The sequence below is a fragment of the Chenopodium album genome, chromosome 17 (genome assembly GCF_948465745.1).
Source record: "Chenopodium album chromosome 17, dcCheAlbu1.1, whole genome shotgun sequence".
Taxonomy (NCBI): Eukaryota; Viridiplantae; Streptophyta; class Magnoliopsida; order Caryophyllales; family Amaranthaceae; genus Chenopodium; species Chenopodium album.
In genome coordinates, this window is record NC_137850.1 from 13,800,162 (window position 1) to 13,818,728 (window position 18,567).

The window sequence follows — 18,567 nt, forward strand, 5'->3', positions numbered from 1 at the left end:
TCAATTTAAGACACTAGGGCAATGGATCCACATGCAATCATAATGGAAACGGTAATTTGGGAGGTTAAACCGACTAAGTCAAGCGATATGAAGGAAAATCATCATGTATCCAAAAGAGCATACTAAGATGGTACACCTAGAGGTCTAACTAGCGTCAACTACGCTAAACACTACCTAGGGGACGTCACAAAGCACCTCAATCGTGAAATTTCAAGTTTACTAATCAATGGTCCGTATCATAGCAAGCTTACAATGCAATCTAGTGTGAATAACAAGGGTGATCAAGCCTAATCAAGCACACACATGCACAAAATCAATCAACCAATTTAATCACATCATCAACTCAATCAATGTCCCCCAAATTAACCTCAATTCATCATCAATACATGCTTCACCACTACCTTAGCAAATAAACTACTCACAATCCATAAAGAACAACAAAATCAAAGCTAAACTAATCATCATTCCCAAATTCATCAATTGAAATCAAATTGAAACCAACAAAATCAATCAACTATCAATTAATCAAATCAAACAACAATACTAATGAAATCAAACTTTGAATTGCATTAAAGAGTAAAGAATCCTTACAAACTTGATAGAAATCAAATCAAATGAAGCAATCTTCAATCATCAATCATCAAACCCACACTTTCTCTCTCTAAAAATGCTAAGAACTAATGTTTTCTTTCTCTAAAATCTAATCTAATCTAATTCTCCCTTTGAAGATCCAAACTTCTCTCTATAAAAGGAATGAAATAACTAACAATCCCAAGAGGAAGTTGGGAAAGACGTCCAAAAATAGACCCACGTTGGTGCGGGCGCTCGAAGGAGTGTACCCAGGAATGTGCGCCCGCACACACCTGATGTGCGGCCGCACACGACAGATGTGCGGCCGCACACTCCTCAAGTGCGCCCGCACATAGCTGCAGCTTCCTCCTTTCTTCTTTGCCCTTGCTCACGAGGTGCACGCATCCTAGATGATGATGATGGAGGACAAGGTAGGCAGCAACTTCCTTGAATTTCTTGAAGAAAATGAGCCATGAGGAAGGCATAAACAAGACTTTGAAGCATGCTCCTTGAACCTCTCATTGACTTGAAACTTCTTGCACAAGCTTTAGGCATGAAAATCAATGGAAAACTATAGAAAGGAAGCCCGGGAATCCTTGGACAATCAATCACAACCTACAATCAAAGGATAAAAAGCAAGTAAAAGGGAAAAATAGCAAGTAAACAAGAAAAAGCACGAAATAGAGAAACTAACTACAAAAAGCACGAAATGAAGAAAACAAGAATAAAACTAAGGGAAACTAAAGAAAAGAAAGATAAAAAGAAATAAAAATCATCCAGAAAAAGAACCAAATGAGTGCCAAAAATGTCACTCATCAGACATACTCACTTTAGCCCTATCACTAACAGGGAGACTACTTCCCTAAAACCGTCTTATCGTTCCTTTGCTACGCTCACTCAATTACCTGTGGCGAGCAATCTAGATATCCTTAATTTAAAATAACTATCCTAATATTTCGAATTTGATTAAACACACCTGTAATCCCCCGTATTTTTAAATATTTTATAAATGAAAATTTATTTTATTTATAATATTTATTTGTTATTTTTCATAATTTAATTTCAAAAGTTTCAAATTATTAATCTGGGTCGAAAATTATTTGAACAAATTATTTTATGCACCTTTATTCTACAATTTATGTCCAATCATACAAGCCTAACCCATTTGTTTACTTAATCGACCCATTATTTTTATGAGGCCCAATCTTTCTTTTTACCCTACAATAATTCTCTCCTATAAATATCCCATGAATCTCCAAAAATTTCCCACACAAAAAGGTTAGTCTTATTTTCATCCTCCTTTGTTTCATTATTTTGCTTAATGTTAATTTAATTGTTTTGGGTTTTGATTTTAGTATAAAGATTATATTTTTAGTATCAAATTATATTTTAATGGTATAAAGATTATAAATTTCAGATTATATTTATGTTATAAATTTCATATTTTATGAATTATAAACCTAGGGTTTCAATTTATTGAAAATCATGATTTTAGGGTTTTTATGAACAATTGATTTAGGGCTTTTATATTAATGATGTTTTGAAATTTTGGTGATTATAACTACTAATTAGTTTTACTTAATTCCAGATTATTTTGAACACATAGATTCGTGTTTTAATTTTTAGATTTCCGTTCGTTAATATTAATCCCGTTTTAATCCCGACCAGGTTCTAAAATCATCCGATTTTGACAAAAAAGTAGTGTTTTCCATGTGGAAACCACGTTTTAAGAAAGACTCACTACCTTTGGTAGTGAGAACCACCCTCTCGAGGCCAAATTCAGCCTCTAAATATGATTTTCGGGCAGTTTTTGATTTTAACGAAGTTTTTACATACTTAAAATATTATCCTTGAGTTTGATTAATAAAATTAATTATGTTTAAAGTTAATTAAGCATAAATATATGTTTTTATTGAAGTTTCAAGTGTTGGAAATAGTTTCTAAGTACTACTTTTGATGTTTTATAAAGAGGGTTTAATCACCCATTAAAAAGAGAGATTTTAGGGGTTTTTATATAATTTTCAGATTTTTATTAGACTTTGAACTTGCTGTAATTTCATGTATAAGAGTGTATTTTAAGGTTTTTATGAAGAAAAATTTAAAGAACTATATATAAGCCTTTAATTTTAACAAAAGGGAAGGTTTTAAAGTGTTGTTTGATTTGGATTTTGAAGGTTTTAAAGTAAGTTAGTATTGCTGTAAATTTAATTGATTGGGTATTGATTGAGATGTTATTATTTGGCTTAGGAGAGGAGTTTATTGAAGGTGATTTCTAGTTAGTAAAGTGGCATACCAATTCGTTTGCTCAAGGTACGTACAAGTTACAAAACCTTGCTTTTAGGTGCATGTTTAAGGACGGATCGAGAACTTAGTATCATGTCTAGGGATGACTGGGTTAAATTGTTTGGTTATACATTGTGAATTTCCTTTGACGTGCACTATTCCTTATTGTAATTATTGGTTATGTTCTAATTATGCAAGGTGCGCTTAGAGGCAAAGGTATGTGATTGGTGAAATGACTTAATTATTACTCATTCATGATTTAATGAAATAGGATGAGTAAAGGAATGGTTCATGTCTTATAAGACAAGGTTAAGAGTTTGGGGTGCCTTATGCACTCAAGGTGTTTATACACCGAGGTAGTAAAGGAATAAATAATAAATGTTGCTTGCCACTAATAAATCAAGAATTGAAATTGAAAAGTTGCTTTACTTGATTGAATTGATATTGGATTGATTGTATTGTTATGCATATGAGTCATCACCAAGTCTAAACCTGTAAATCACGTAAAGTGCAAGATGGATGAGCAATAAAACTCTGGATTGGTGCACTTCTGGAGTAATGACAATCAGGGGTTGGGGTACATGGGGTATTAGCCGTGTACTTTTCTCGAGGCCGTCTGATCTACGAGTCTCTTATTTCAAATATTTTTCAAAACTAGGAGTTAGGTGAGATCTCATACTAACTACGGTCACGGAGTCGCGCCCGTGGTCGTTGGATGTTTATTGATGTTTCCGAAAGGAGGCATGGGGTTTTTCTTTTATTGATGTTCCAAATGGAGCATGGGTTGGACAACCTTGTCTATTGCGTAATCCAATGAATAAAAATAATGATTTACCTATTATTAATTAATGGAGTCTTAGTAATATAAATAGTTGAGTCGTGTGTTGAGTCTATAATTTAATGATGCATGATGATTGATTATTAGTAGCATGTTATGAAATTCTTAATTTATTTTGCAGCTTGTATGTACTCAGCTTTGCTGATTGCGTGCTTTGTGTGTCTTTCTTTGGTCATGGCCTTCGCCTTTCAATGACCCTGTGACGATCCAATTTTTACACTTGTAATATTGGGGAGCAGAATTACCACAGGTTCTTACACATGCATCATTCATCAGGGTTGTGGGATCTTGAGTAGAGAGTTGGTTGTTTCATTTTATTTCTTTTGCAAGTTTGAATTTATTTTAATTCGATTTTATTCGACACTATTTCTTTTGGGTTTGAATTTATTTGAACACTGAATTTAATCACTTACTACTTTTATTGGGTTTTGAATAAGGGCCTTAATGGTTCCAAGTTGTATGACTTAATTTGGTTTCATTCGTTGGTTTTGAAACTTATTTATAACTGATTTAGTTTTTCCGCTGCTATTTTCTGATAAAGCCTTAACGTTTGAACACGTGGCGGTAGCACGCCAGTAATTCTCTTGAATATTGTTCAGGGTCCTCAGAGGTTTAAAGAGAGAATTATTGGGGTGTTACAACACCGGGCATCACGAAATTACTAGAAGATACAACGAAGACAACCACAATAGTGTGTAGTACATTTGTGGTCAAATGTAAACAAAACTTTGATTATGATGATGATAATTTGGGTGTTTGCAATTGGTTTTCAAGAAGAAAACATATCATTGACTTTTTCCTTGAATCTACCTTTTTATCATATGTTATAAAACATATTTATATGAAGCAAAATCAAAGCCAAACATCATGAAGGAAACTGATGATAACTGTCAAATTAACCCAGACTTCACACGCACCTTGCCAGGCTGACGACCACTCGACCGGGCAGAGTTGAACGTTAGAAATCCAAAATTTCTTGCATCCGGTCGGGCGATGGTGGCCCTGTCGAGCGACGAAGCCATGAATTCCATATTCAGTCTCGCACCCTGTAGGGCGAAGACACTTAGAGCCTGTTCTCATTGACTGAAATGAGCTAAACTGAACTGAACTTATTAGAGCTGAACTAAACTGAACTAAAGTGAAATGAATATTTTATGAGAGAAGGAAATTAGGAGCTGAACTGAACTGAACTTATTAGAGTTGAACTGAACTGAACTGAAAATAATCTGATGAGAACAGGGCCTTAGATCAGGGTGAAAATTCTGCACTTTCCTTCTCTGTTCTCGCGCCCGGTAGGGCGGTGGCTAGCTACCTGGCCAGACGGCAAAGCAGTGTCCCAGAACCAGCCTCACGCCAGATCGGGCGAGCACCACCCAAACTAGGCGGCAAACCGGGCGGTAGAGGGTTGCATTGTTTGCTTCCTCTTTACAGAGTTTTCTTTCCTCTTAACCCAGGTTCTTTTCTCTAAACCGAGTTAATTGCTTCTAATTCATGTTTAATTAAAACACAACACCTTAACCTAAGTATTTTAATTAAACAACATATATAATGGCTACCATTCTCTAAATTATTCAACATGGACCAAGTCCAATCTTCAACCCACTTGTAAAGTCCATCCGAATGACTTATTATTTATTAGAATTTGTTATATGCACTCGAAACAGGGATTAAGGAATCAAAAGTGAATAAATACAATAATTTAGGGACTATATTTGTACTTAACTCAAAAAACGAACGAAGTACTACCTCCGTTACATATTATTTGCAACGATTAGACATTTTTCCTCTCTATTTTATGTCAAATCGTTGCAAATAATATGTAACGGAAGTAGTATTAATTTACGATACCAATTAAGTGAAACCCACGTGTACGTAGATCTTTTACAAACTTGATAAAAATAAAAAAAATGGGGTACCCTTTAAGCATTAATTCATCACACTAGGGGTTGGGTCCTAACTCCTAACCCTTTTATTTGTCGCATGAACCCAAGTAGGCCCCCTTTTTATTGCACTTTTTATCACTTTATGTCAGATATTCTTCCCCACCCATTTTTATTTTACATTTCTTTTTTTCTATTTGTTTTTTCTTTATTGGTCCACCTTTTTTTTATTATTTAATTCTTTTCCTTTTTCATTTATTTTAATATTATTATTAACTTGAGCTGCTCTCTGACGTCTGACCCACAACAACAGATAGAGAGGAGATATATAGCCTCTCGAGTCGTCTTTTTGGTATTTTTCGTTTTATTTAATTTTTTTTAAAAAATTTTATTTTTTGGAGATATTTTCAATCGAACAGATTTGTTGGTGCTTTAATGTTTCTTCCCAGATTCCTGGTAATTTCTTTCATTTTTTGATTTTTTGATAATTTGATGTTTTTTTTTATTTATTTATTTTTTTTTATAATTTTTTTTAAATTTGATTCTCTTGATAATGTTCTGAATTTTGCAAATTTCAGTGCTTGATTTTATTTTTTTCATTTTTATTTACAAATGATTTTATTGTTTGTTGTTCTTAATTTGTGGAAGTTTATTTTTATGTAGTAGTAAATTTTTTGTTTGATTTATGATGTTAATTAATCCGATCATTTCCTAAGTTAGAGATTAAATTGAGCTATTAATTGGAATATGTTGTACGATAAAGTTGTTTTTATTCAATTTTAGGAATTTGATATATGTTTGAGGAGGTTTTTCTAAGTTATAAAGCTGAGAAAGTATATTAGTTCATACTTTTTATGGCAAAATTAAGACAATTTTATTGCTCTAATTCAGAAGATGCTTAAATAGTGTTTTTTTTTATTAAAATTTGTTTTCTGTTGCTGTTTGTTGCTTGGATTTACTTTCTGACTACTTGTTGCCGGACTTTACTTTCGGAGTATGTGTTGTTGGGTACTTATTGCCGGACTTTACTTTCGGAGTACCTATTGTTGGGTACTTGTTGCCCAATTTTACTTTGTTAGTCTGTTACTGGTTGCTGGGCTGTATTTTCCATGTACCTGTTATTGGGTACTTGTAACCCGGCTTTACTTTCCGAGCACCTGTTGTTGGGTACTTGTTGCCGGACTTTACTTTCTTGAGTACCTGTTAGTCTGTTACTTGTTGCTGGGCTTACTTTCCATGTACCTGTTATTGGGTACTTGCAACCCGGCTTTACTTTCTGAGCACCTGTTGTTGGGTACTTGTTACTTTCCGATTACCTGTTGTTGGGTACTTGTTGCCTAACTTTAGTTTCCTGAGTACCTGTGCTGGGTACTTGTTGCCGGGCTTACTTTCCATGTACCTGTTATTGGGTACTTGTAATCTGGCTTTACATTCCGAGTATCAGTTGCTGGGTACTTGTTGCCTAGCTTTAATTTCCGAGTACCTGTTGTTGGGTATGTGTTGCCCATCTTTCTTTTATGAGTTTCCTGTTGCTGAATTTCTTACATAATTTCTGATTATCTGAGTACATGTTGCTGGATTCAAATTATAATTTCTGGAACTTGATGAATTTCTGTTGCTGATTTTTTAAAAATAATTTTCTGATTTCCTCAATATCTGTTGTTGGTTTGTTTTTATTTGGGTGGGGATTCTTGTTGTGGAGCCAAGTTGTTATTTTGGATGTAACAAAATTTAGGAAATTTTGCAAAATAACACCACAAAAAAAGCTGAAAAATTGATTATAACACCACAAAATAACACCGAAATTTGATTTCACCACCACTTAACGGATTCTTGGATGGAATCCATTAGTGGGACCCCTAATAGACACGTGTTAATAAGTTATTGGTTAAAAAAATTAACTAATTTAAAAAAAAAAACTAATAATAAAAACCCTAACAGGCTAACCCCAGCCGAGCCCCACCACCGACACCGTAACCCCCGCCGCTGGCATGTCCTGCCCCCACCTTGACCGCCGAAATCAGCCCAACCACCACCTCCTAAACCGGCGACTCCCCCGACCTTCCTCCTCCTCCCCGAAAACCATCCCAGCCCATTCAAACCACCTAACCCATTCTCCCCCTCCCCGAAAACAACCCTTGCCCTTCACCGAGAAGTTTCTCGAAGGCCGATTTCGGCCGTTTCGGCCGTTTTAAGGGCGGAGGGTAAGGCCGAAATCGACCTTCGAACCCCAAAGTGGTAGAATTCGTGGTGGTTTGTACGTTGGGGTGGTTTCCAGGGAGAGGGAATGGGGTTTCGGCGACAGCTCTGGTAGGGAAGAGGAGTTCGGCGACAGTTCTGGGCAAAGAAAAGGAGGGCAGCGACGGTGGTGATGTTGCTGTGGTTGGGCTTGCGGTAGTGAGGTTGGCCGGCAGTGGCGCGTAGGAAACCTGGTGGTGGGAGTGGTGGCTGGATTGGGTTTTAGGTTTTTTTTTTTCTTTTTCTTTTTTATTTATTTAATTTAAACCAATTGAGATGTGACACGTGTCTGTTTGGGGTCCCACTAACGGATTCCATCCAAGAATTCGTTAAGTGGTGGTGAAAGCAAATTTCGATGGTTTTTTGTGGTGTTACAATTGAAGTGTTTTTTTTTTTTTTTTTTTTTTTTTTCCAGCTTTTTTGTGGTGTTATTTTGCAAAATTTCCCAAAATTTATGTCAATTTTTGTTTTGTTTTTTTTTTTGAACAGGTGTTTAGTTTGTTCCTTTTGACCTTTTATAGTTTATATGGAACTTTGATGCATTGAAATACAATTTTGATTGCTGATGAATTTGTTCATTCTTTTTTTTTTTTTTGTGTGATTTTGTTAGGTTATAAACAAGTTTTCACTATCACAATTTCTCTGAGAGAATAAATCATAGCTCACAAATTTGGCTGAGAACTGGATTGATCAATTGAACTTCAGAGGAGATACCATGGGATACATATGTGATTATTGTGGGGAGCAAAGATCAATGGTGTATTGCCGGTCTGATGCTGCTTTTTTGTGCTTGTCCTGTGATCGGAATGTTCATTCTGCAAATGCCCTATCAAAGCGCCATTCTCGGACCCTTGTTTGTGAAAGATGTAATGTTCAACCTGCTTATATTAGATGTATTGATGAAGGAGCTTCTCTTTGCCAGAATTGTTTTATGGTTGGACATGATGGGTCTACAACCTCTTCATTACATAAACAACAAAGTATAAGTTATTATTCTGGTTGCCCATCAGCAGCAGAGCTCTCCAAAATATGGTCATTTATCTTGGATCCTCTCCCTTCATCAGATAATTCTACATGTCCAGAGGGAATAGGTTTATTGAGTATTTCTGAAAGTGGTGCAAAGAACAACGTGGATCCTGTGGGTGAAGACGATGGTCAAGATGCAATGGATGTCGTGGCTGGGAATGATCTGCAGAATATTAACAAATCTAGTGTTTGGTATGGACCTGCATCTATTACCGAATTTGTTTCACGTGAATGTCCTGACCAACATGGATGTGCAGGATCTTCTAAGGTAACCACAACTCCTGATTTTTTTATTAGAAATTTGGACTGGAAAAACATGCAGCAACAGCTTTATCTGATCCAAAATTTTCCAATAATCTTGTCAACAATAATGTAATGATGCCGATGAATCAAAATAAGATATTTTAGAATTCGGGTATCAAAGTCTTCTAGGAGAGTGATCTATTCAAACAAAACAGCACATTATACGCTGCTAGTATTATAATGAATTCATTGGCATTGGTATAGCACCATGCCCCCAGCAAGACCTGTCTATTAAGAAACTAATAGTATCTGATATTTAGGAAAATCTATACCATTATTGCTTGAACTTATCTTGATTGTTAAAATTCCCATTCTTTTCCCCTCAGAATGAACACATGTTTCACTAGTTACCGCTTTGAGAATCAAGATTAGAGTCATGAAGCTAATAATCACTCTTAAATTTCTGAAAGTGAGCTTTGCTAAATGCATAATAGATGCATGAAATATCACATTGGCACTTTGAAAATCTAAATAATGAAATAATCCAACTGTCATTGTCATTTGTAAAGCTTTTTTTGTTGATTACAATTCAAATTTCTGTCTCAACGTAGGGAGGTTAGTGTCCTTCAATTAAACTTCCCCTCCCCCCTTCATTTTTTTATTTTATTTTATATGGTAAGAGTCCTAAGGAGTTTTTTTGGATCAGATCTTACTAGTTGCATTTCAATCACTTTGTTGTTTTAAATTTTCAGGGTTGTTTAGTGTCTGGATTGCATGTGACTTTTTTTTTTCCTCTCAAACTTGTGTGCAGTTGTTTAACCCTACTAATAGAGTTCCAAGGTTTTGTGAAGACGATCCACTTGCAGACCTGGACATGGATGAGGTTGACTTAAATTTTGAAAACTATGATGAGCTCTTTGGTGTTACTCTTACTCACTCTGAACAACTTCTTGAGAATGGTGGAATTAACAGCTTGTTTCGAAGACAAGGCATGTCTACAACTGATTCTGAGGGCCAGGGTGGATTCAGTGTTGAGGTTTGCTTCATTTTGGACCTTTCAAATTTTTTATATTAGTATCTGTGTTGCAAATAGGATTGATGATTTTAGTTTTATTCCATTTCGTCTAGCCAGTTTACTCACTGAGCTATTGCGATTCTACTATTCTAGTCTGTTAGTGGGACTTTTCATTTCACCTCAAGTACTCGCGTCAGATTCCTACACCTCTGCCACTCCATTTTAGACCGAAATTATGGAATTTCTTGTTCAATACTTCAATTGCCGAGTTTGACTCATGTACATGTACATGTGTCCGACATGGGTATGCGAGTCTGAGTGAGAACAATACACAAGTATGAACTATGAAAATAATAAACTTCTGCCCAATTGGCTTGCTGCCTTGCTAATTCAATTTCAAATATCAGACCTATACATACATTTACTTTACATGTGAAGCCTGAGTGACACAACAATACATAAAAATGAACTATGAAAAGAATAAACTTCTGCTCAATTGGCTGGCTGCCTTGCTAATTCAATTTCAAATATCAGACCTATATATACGTCTACTTTACATGTAAACTAGTTATCAATCTAGACAAATGCTTTGTGCCTCCATTATGTTACCAGTCCTTTTTAGCCAAAATCACGTCAGTTTTTTTTTTTTTTTTTTTTTTTTTTTTAAAAAAAAAAAAAAATCAATTTAATAAAATATGTGCTAACCTCATAGAACATCATTACAAAAAGGAAACCTCATAGAGGGGGCATGCAATGGAAGCAAGATAATCACTTTATTCCATACTTCTATTAGCACATCCTATTATGCTGCTCAAGCTACAAAATCTGAACAAATTGCTATACTTTTTAACCTTCATAGGAAGTCTCTTCCCTTATAGGCTTATAACTTTCAAAAATGGCATTCTTAGCATGCAAATGGTTCAAAGTAAATGTTGAAGAAGTGCACTGAATCCTTTGACCTGCTATAAATTATTCCATAAATTAACAGTCACCTTCCAATGTATGAAAAGTGGTTTCTCATGTAATTACATCATAAGAAGAATACACCCACGTCAAAAAAAAAAAAAAAAAAGTCAATAAATTAGCAGTTGAATCAGTTTGTATAAAATGCAAGTCTGGAAATAAAACCATTTTTTAAAGGACTTATTTTCCTTCATTCTCACTCTCATGTTCCCATCTCCTGCTCCTTCGTTCGGTCTTCCTAGCTCAGTAGCTCCTATCTCCTAGTTACTCCTTACAACTGAATTAAAACCAAACTACTACTGAATTGAGGTATCCTTTGATCAATTAATTAATAATTGATGATAATGGTGATGATTGTGATTTATGGCCTATTATCTCCTGTTTTCGTAGCAACTAGTGTCCCATGTCCCTGTTCCCATACCACATATTGAGTCAAATCATGTACTATGTAAAATTGGTCAATAATTATTTTGATAAATTTTATTTTGTCAGAATTGTCACTTATTATTCCTTTTTATGTAAATTACTTTATGCAATGCATGTTCTTGACTAGGTATCTGCTCTTAATAATGATGATGGTTATGATATTTTGATACAACTCAGGGAGCATCTGCTGGAAACACAGGTCAAGTGCAGCCCGCATGCAGCAATGCAGCTTCTGCTGACTCAATGATGAGTGTCAAAACTGAACCAAACCCTGGTATTGCTGCAAAGCAAGCCCATTCCAATCTATCTTTTTCTGGCATTACTGGAGAAAGCAGTGGTGGGGATTATCAAGACTGTGGGGCTTCTTCAATGCTTCTACTTGGAGAGCCACCCTGGTGCCCTCCTTGTCCAGATAGTTCAATCCAGTCCACCAGTCGAACCGAAGCTGTTATGCGATACAAGGAGAAAAAGAAGGCCCGAAAGTAAGTATCTGGTGAAAGCTGTTTTTCGAATATTTTATTTCTAAAATTCCATTGTGTTCTAATGTTGTAGTTCAGATGATAGTAATTCCTTTGGACTGCCTGCTCATTGATTTTCTGGTTTATATGCCCTGTTTATCTGTTGCCATATGTTATGTTAGATAAAGAAAAAGGTCTTTATTCTTAAATCAAAAGGGTTTAGAAATGGACCAGGTGTCTTATTTCAAAGAAAAAGTAAATAGAAGAGCTCTATTAGATAGAGACAATGTAGAATGAACCCTGGAAGACTATGATAAAATATACTCTTTCTGTTCTTTTTAGTTCTGCTCAGTTTCCATTTTGGTCTGTTCTTCTTTGTTCAACTCACTTTGCATTATTCTATTTTTGGCATACTCCTTTTACCATCTTACTTCTTGAATCCCGCAATAATTACATATTTCCACACACTCACTTACTTTATTCACCTTTTTCTTACCTTTTTTCAATCTCTCTTACTTTATCCTATTTTATCTTACATTTACACCCACTCACATTCTTCAATATTTTCTTAACTTGCATATCCATAGTAACTGAGTAGAACATAAAAGGATAGAGGGAGTATATTAGTTGAAATCTCTACCCCAAGAGTAAACTAAGATACCTAGTCCCAAAGGATCATATCATTTCTTTCTTGCATAACAAACTCATGATCGAAAATCAAGCTTAATCCCACAATTTTTTTGTCTCCCCTTGCCTTAAGTTCTCCATTATGAAAGACACTTGATAGTTGACACAGACCTCAACTGATGGTTTCCTTGTCACTGAGCCTGCAGTTTATTGCTGTTGTTGAGTTCACTAAAAGCAGTTACCTGGGACCTTTTGATTTATATATTAACAGTTACAATTGTCCCTGTTTTTCCTCAAGCTTTTGCCATTGTATTTCTCTTCCATATTTAGAAGGTTTAGACGTGAGATAAATCTGGCAATGTCAAGTCCCTAAAGTTACTCGATTTTTAACAGTTATATAATAAAACTTTCATGCAAAGAGGAAAGAGCTTAGTGTGGGGTCAGATTTAGCAATTGATGAGTATTTTGATAATTTCTTTTCTGGTGCATATCATCAAAATCTCCATCTGTCTACTACAGAAGAATGATAGTCTAGTCAGTCGTATCTATGGTTCATGAACTTTCTACTTTTGTCATGGTTTCCTCTAGATTGAATTCTCCATCAGTCCACTACTACAAGTGAAAAATATTACAATAGTCTAGTGAGTCATATAATGTACATAACTCTTAGGTGTCAACATCGAGTTAAAATAAAGGCAATTTTCTTATGTCTAGACCATTCTTTTTGGATATTCAAATGCTGCCGCCACTGCTTCATCTGTTATACACTGCTCTGTAACTTCATCAGCCATTAGCATCCGTTATTAAGGATGTTTGTGCAATTATACTATTGAACTGAATACTTCATTACGATAGAATTGCAACAATCGTTTCTCATTGTCTGGTACTTTGACCAATTATATCTAATTATATCAGTAAAATCTATGATATGTTGACAATTTAAAACTTCACATGAGACAAATTTAATAAGAGCTCACATGATTGTACATTTGTACATTTTCTCATACATTGGTGTAAATTCTTGATCTAAGTTTATGAATTTTGACCTTTAAAAAGTGATGTTGAATTTATTCTGGAATGGAAGAAGTTTAAGATAACTCACACAGGTATATTAGTATATATGTTGTATTGATCATATCCATTCTTTCCAAATTATGGTTATATGGTTTTGTAAGGTGTATTTTCAATTATAAATGGTTTTGTAAGGTGTATTTTCAATTATTTAATGATAAAGTGGTGAATTTCTTATTGGTCAATTCATATTGCTATGGCTGCAAATTGCATGCAATAGCATGATGTCGCTTCTACAACTTTAAATCCTACAACTGTTACCATGATCCTGATTGCAATCTTATCATTGGAATTCACTAAAACATCCTTCATAAACCAAATCTTGTCATTAAAGCAAGAGAGAAGCAGACTTGTAATGCTTTATATTGGTTACTGGTAACATATCATTAGGTTAGTTTTTTTGTAAAGAAGTGAAGTCTGGAATCTTGCTGAATCTTGTTAATTTTGTAGAGAAAATGAGGATCAGGGATTTGGGAAAAGGGTTATGAAGGTTACTTTGTTACAGTGAAAGGAAATTGGTTTATTTTGTACAGCACTTGGAAATTTCTATCAAATCTATTATTAAAGAAACTTTTATTGGAAGGAAGAAGATTCTCTACAATGGTACTTCAAATTGATTCGTTCATATGTAGGCAGTTTTCCCTATAGCTGAGAGAATTGTTCATTTCCAATGGAGTCAAAGTTTCTTTGCCTTAAGATCCATGACATTCAGCTGCATGCAATAAGTTTTATTTATATCTCAGCATTTGAGCAAATTGTTGACTAGGAGCACCTGCATTATAAAGGTCTTGATAAGAAAGGGATTAAATTCTCATCTTTCTCATCTTTGTAGGTAAGCCATCTGCAAAAGAGAGAGGTGAACGAGAGAGAGAGAAAGAGAGAGAGAGAGAGAGAAAAGATGAGAAATAATAGGGGTTTATGCTAGAAGTTGGAGGAGGGCTGAGGAAGTATAATAAGTAGAGGGGAAGAAGTCAAAATAGAGGAGATTGAATGAAAACAAGTACAGAGAAACATTTAATAGCCAATTTAACATCAATCAATATTTATGATGTGGCGTAGGATGCCTTGAAAATATAATAGGTGGTATATGCTATTTATAACCCACAATGATTTCCAACTTGTGCACCAGCGAAGTAAAGATCGGGGTATCATAACACAGTCTATTTGAATCTTGTGGCGTACGACAATCTTAGTAACATATTCCCAAATGCCTATGTTGACTTTCCTAAAACATCCCTAAAATATCCTACAATAATAAGATATAAAAATCGCGTTAGTATCTTCCAATTTTCAAACTCTTGATTATGACCCTTTTCATCCTTGTTCTTGTTTTCAATAAACCTGTACTGACACAATACGCATGTCCTTTCGTCAACCTTTATTTCTTCCATAAAATGTACTTTCAACATTATATCTCATACTTTGTTTCACACATGGCCCCCTTGCTCCCTCTTTTCAACTCTCCTTGAAATCGGCTAATTGTAACTATAAATAACTTAAATAAATTTAGGTATTATAATTTTGTTAAAAGCTAAAAAATAGAAATTTCACTATTATAAGATGAAGTGACTTGGCTTCTAGCTATCTGCACTGTAATAGTTTTAAAGTATGGCTTGGGCACCCAGCAACCTGTACTTGCTTAGTGGCCAAAACACCACAAACTAGTGACTTGGATGCAAAGCGCACCATTAGTGAGTTTTCCGGCCACCATTCTCGCCGCCAAGCTGGTGAGTTTTTTCGATTGTAAAGGTTTCGGGGGTCATTTTGACTCTTAAGGGTCTAAATTGAGCTTGAAACAAGCAAGGGTCCAAATTGAGCTTGAAACAAGCAAAAAAATAGCGTAAATGACTCAATTCGGCTTAAAAAACAATGACACGCAAATCGAGATATTTCATTACACGCCAATCAAATCATGTACGCTATGTTTTTGCTTGTTTTGAGCTCAATTTAGGCCCTTAAGAATCAAAATGACCCCCGAAACCTTTATGAGACATTTTTCAACACACAAATCGAAAAATAAAAATTTAATTGGCTCCGGTGAGAATGGTGGTCGGAAAACTCACTAAAGGTGTGCTTTGTACCCAAGTTATTAGTTTGTGGTGTTTTGGCCACTAAGCAAAGTACAGGGTGCTGGGTGCACCCAAGTCATTTTTCAGAGTGTTGAGACCAATTTTGCCTTTTTTTTATTCAGCTACAATTTATTTTCATTGAAATTTGAAATTTTTTCTCTTATCTTGATATAAAATTGCTTCTTTTTGGAAAGGATTGAAGCTAATAGTATATTTATTACCCAGAGGAATTTGATTTGTTAGTGATTATGAGTTTCCCTTGTTCTGAATATTATTTAATATTCTACCCCCAAAAAAAATTGCCAAAAGAAATACATAGGAACAGTAATTTATCTTGACCAAAATTAAATTTTCTTATCATTGTTTTCTTAATATTCTACAATTCATGAACCAAATAAAAGCACTTGTAGTGTATGATGTTATGGCTTACTTGATTACCATATGTAGCTAAAATTATAATGAAAGTCCTGGATATAAAAATGACCCACACAAGCTTTAGAAAGTGGTGGTGGGATTGAAAAATGTTTGAGTGTAGGTGGAAGGGAGGGGGAAGAGTTTGTGATGGAGAGTAGTGTATGCCTTGATGTGGTGTTCATAGTACATCAGGCGAGTGGGGTGCACGGCCGCGGGGGTTGGGGGGGTATAATTGGTTGCTTCAAGGGGCATTGGGTTTTATCACTATTGTTGAGCTTCAGACCTTTGATTGTTGGCTACATTGTTGGTTACTGCCAATGGAATGAGTGATACCTATTTAAGCCCATAAAGGAGTTTTTAGATTCAATTGTTGATGCAAAATAGTAAACTGTAAATTATCTTTCTACCGTTAGCTACCTCCTAATTGCGCCGATTTTGAGCTGTTTCTTACACTGCTTGGTGGCTTTAAGTTGTGGATGGCTCTTGCAAAGTGAAGGGATTCTATATTTGGGGCGATCATAAGTTGTAAATGGTTACTAGTAAGTAGAGAGTCACTGGTAGTGAGTGGAGACTGGTAAGTGGGGAATTAAATCCTCACGAAAATAGGTATCATAGTGGATTAGTGGGAGTTCAGAGGGGTTATGGAAAGAATTGGACTCATGGAACTTCTAACGTCCTAATGTAGTAGAATTATTTAGATGTTTTTTCACTTTATTTTGTAGACACAAGTTGTAATCTAGGTGATTTATTAGTGAAAGAGGTGAAATGAATTTTGTGGGGAATATATCGCAATGGGGAAGTTTATGAAAAGAGTTACAGAGAACATCTGCCCCCTTTTAATGACAAATTTTGGAGTTGGATTGAGTGGAAAGGGGAATGGAGAAAGGGAGTATATAAAGGTTGACTAACCTTGAGTTTGAAGGGTTTGTTTAATCCTTGTCAGTGCTGAGTTGAAGGGTTGATTGCATGGAGGTTGTTAGATGAGCAGAGTATTAATTCCTGCAACCTGAGAGCCTCATAAGAGCTGAGTTGTTGGTTGAGTTTGGTTGCATGTGAGCCTTTGGATCCTGGGACTCACACGGGTCAGGTTTTGGTTTGGGGCAAGGAGTGTAAAAGTCAACAATTAATTTGTTTTGATTAGTGAAGAAGGGTTGCACTTGATTCAATTTGATTGACTATTTTAACTACTTTAGCTCTTGCTATACCAACTTTAAGTCTCAGTCATTGAATATTTATTAATTGGTATAATGTGATATCCATCAGCTGGAAGTTGCTTCCATGAAGTAACACTTTCTTGTATATATACACTCCCTTCATCTGCAATTAGTCTTCACATTTTCCAAGCTCTAATAATTATCAATGTAATAAGATGATTTTACTATATATACTCTTAGTAAGGGCGTATATAGTATAGATTAGTTGACAACTTATTTCTGGCATCTTAAATATGATAAATGACTATCAATTTTAGTATAAAGGAGTATTAAAATTCTGTCCAATGATTTCTGAGTTACGTTGTGCTATCACTGCTTTTATAATAAGAAAATGAAAAAAGTAAAGATCTAATAATGTTGTTTCTTTATTGACCAATTAGATTTGAGAAAAGAGTGAGATATGCATCCCGCAAAGCCAGAGCTGATGTGAGGAAGCGTGTAAAGGGCCGGTTTGTCAAAGCTGGTGATGCTTATGATTATGATCCTCTGAATACCAGGAGCTACTGAAGACTAAATTCTCATCTTTGTAAGGAAGGAAGTTTTGGATTATGCTATTGTTAGATATGGTCTAATATATCTTCTTGTTTCTTTTCTGTGATGACATTATGTGGCTGTATTGACATGCGGTTGTATTACAGGAGCATGTAAGCAACGAAATATTTGGTGTACAATGTGGTCCACAGAAGCTTTAGGGTTTTGGCCCGTTATTTGATTGTACATCTGGAACATATCAGATGATTATGAAATTGCCATCAACATGAAGGTTGGCTGTTTGCCTTAGCTTCAGATGGTTAGCACTCAGAGTAACTCTGTGGCTGACAATATGCTCCTGTCATTTTGAATAGTCTGTCCAGATTCTCCTGCTCGTGAATTCTGGCAACTGATACATGCCAGGCATAGATGTATTATTGTCTACAAGGATATGGCACCTTCATATGGCTTCTTATTCTCTCAGTATGTCTCCCGTAGCTTCCTGTGGAGTCTTATTACCATTGTATGTATAACCAAAGTCCTATAAGTTATAAAGGGAACTGGCGAGAGTTCCTTTATTTATTTTTGCAGGGGGGTGGTGGGTGTTTGGGGAATGTGCTTTGTAGATTTTATGTACATTGCTTGTGTTTTGCGGAATCAACCGTAGAGTTGTAAGTGTAAATTGTAATCTATCGTCAGAGAATCATAGGCTATATTTGGTTTTGCAATAACATCGTCTGGTATTTCAGGTGTCCATTTTT

At 35.3% G+C, this 18,567-nt stretch overlaps 1 protein-coding gene across 2 annotated transcripts; it reads left to right on the forward strand.

The window, feature by feature from the left end:
* Positions 1-5,662: 5,662 nt before the first annotated feature.
* Positions 5,663-18,560, forward strand: LOC145589511 (zinc finger protein CONSTANS-LIKE 10-like). Of its 2 annotated transcripts, none has more exons than XM_081646108.1 (6): positions 5,663-6,027; positions 8,420-9,103; positions 9,890-10,114; positions 11,660-11,964; positions 17,716-17,861; positions 17,974-18,560. In XM_081646108.1, exons 2-5 carry the CDS (start codon positions 8,525-8,527, stop codon positions 17,840-17,842), a joined length of 1,236 nt encoding a protein of 411 aa, XP_081502234.1. In that variant the 5' UTR covers positions 5,663-6,027; positions 8,420-8,524; the 3' UTR covers positions 17,843-17,861; positions 17,974-18,560. The 2 variants fall into 2 exon arrangements, with proteins under 2 accessions (XP_081502234.1, XP_081502235.1); XM_081646109.1 differs by having other exon boundaries at positions 5,663-5,923.
* The last annotated feature ends 7 nt before the right edge of the window (positions 18,561-18,567 follow it).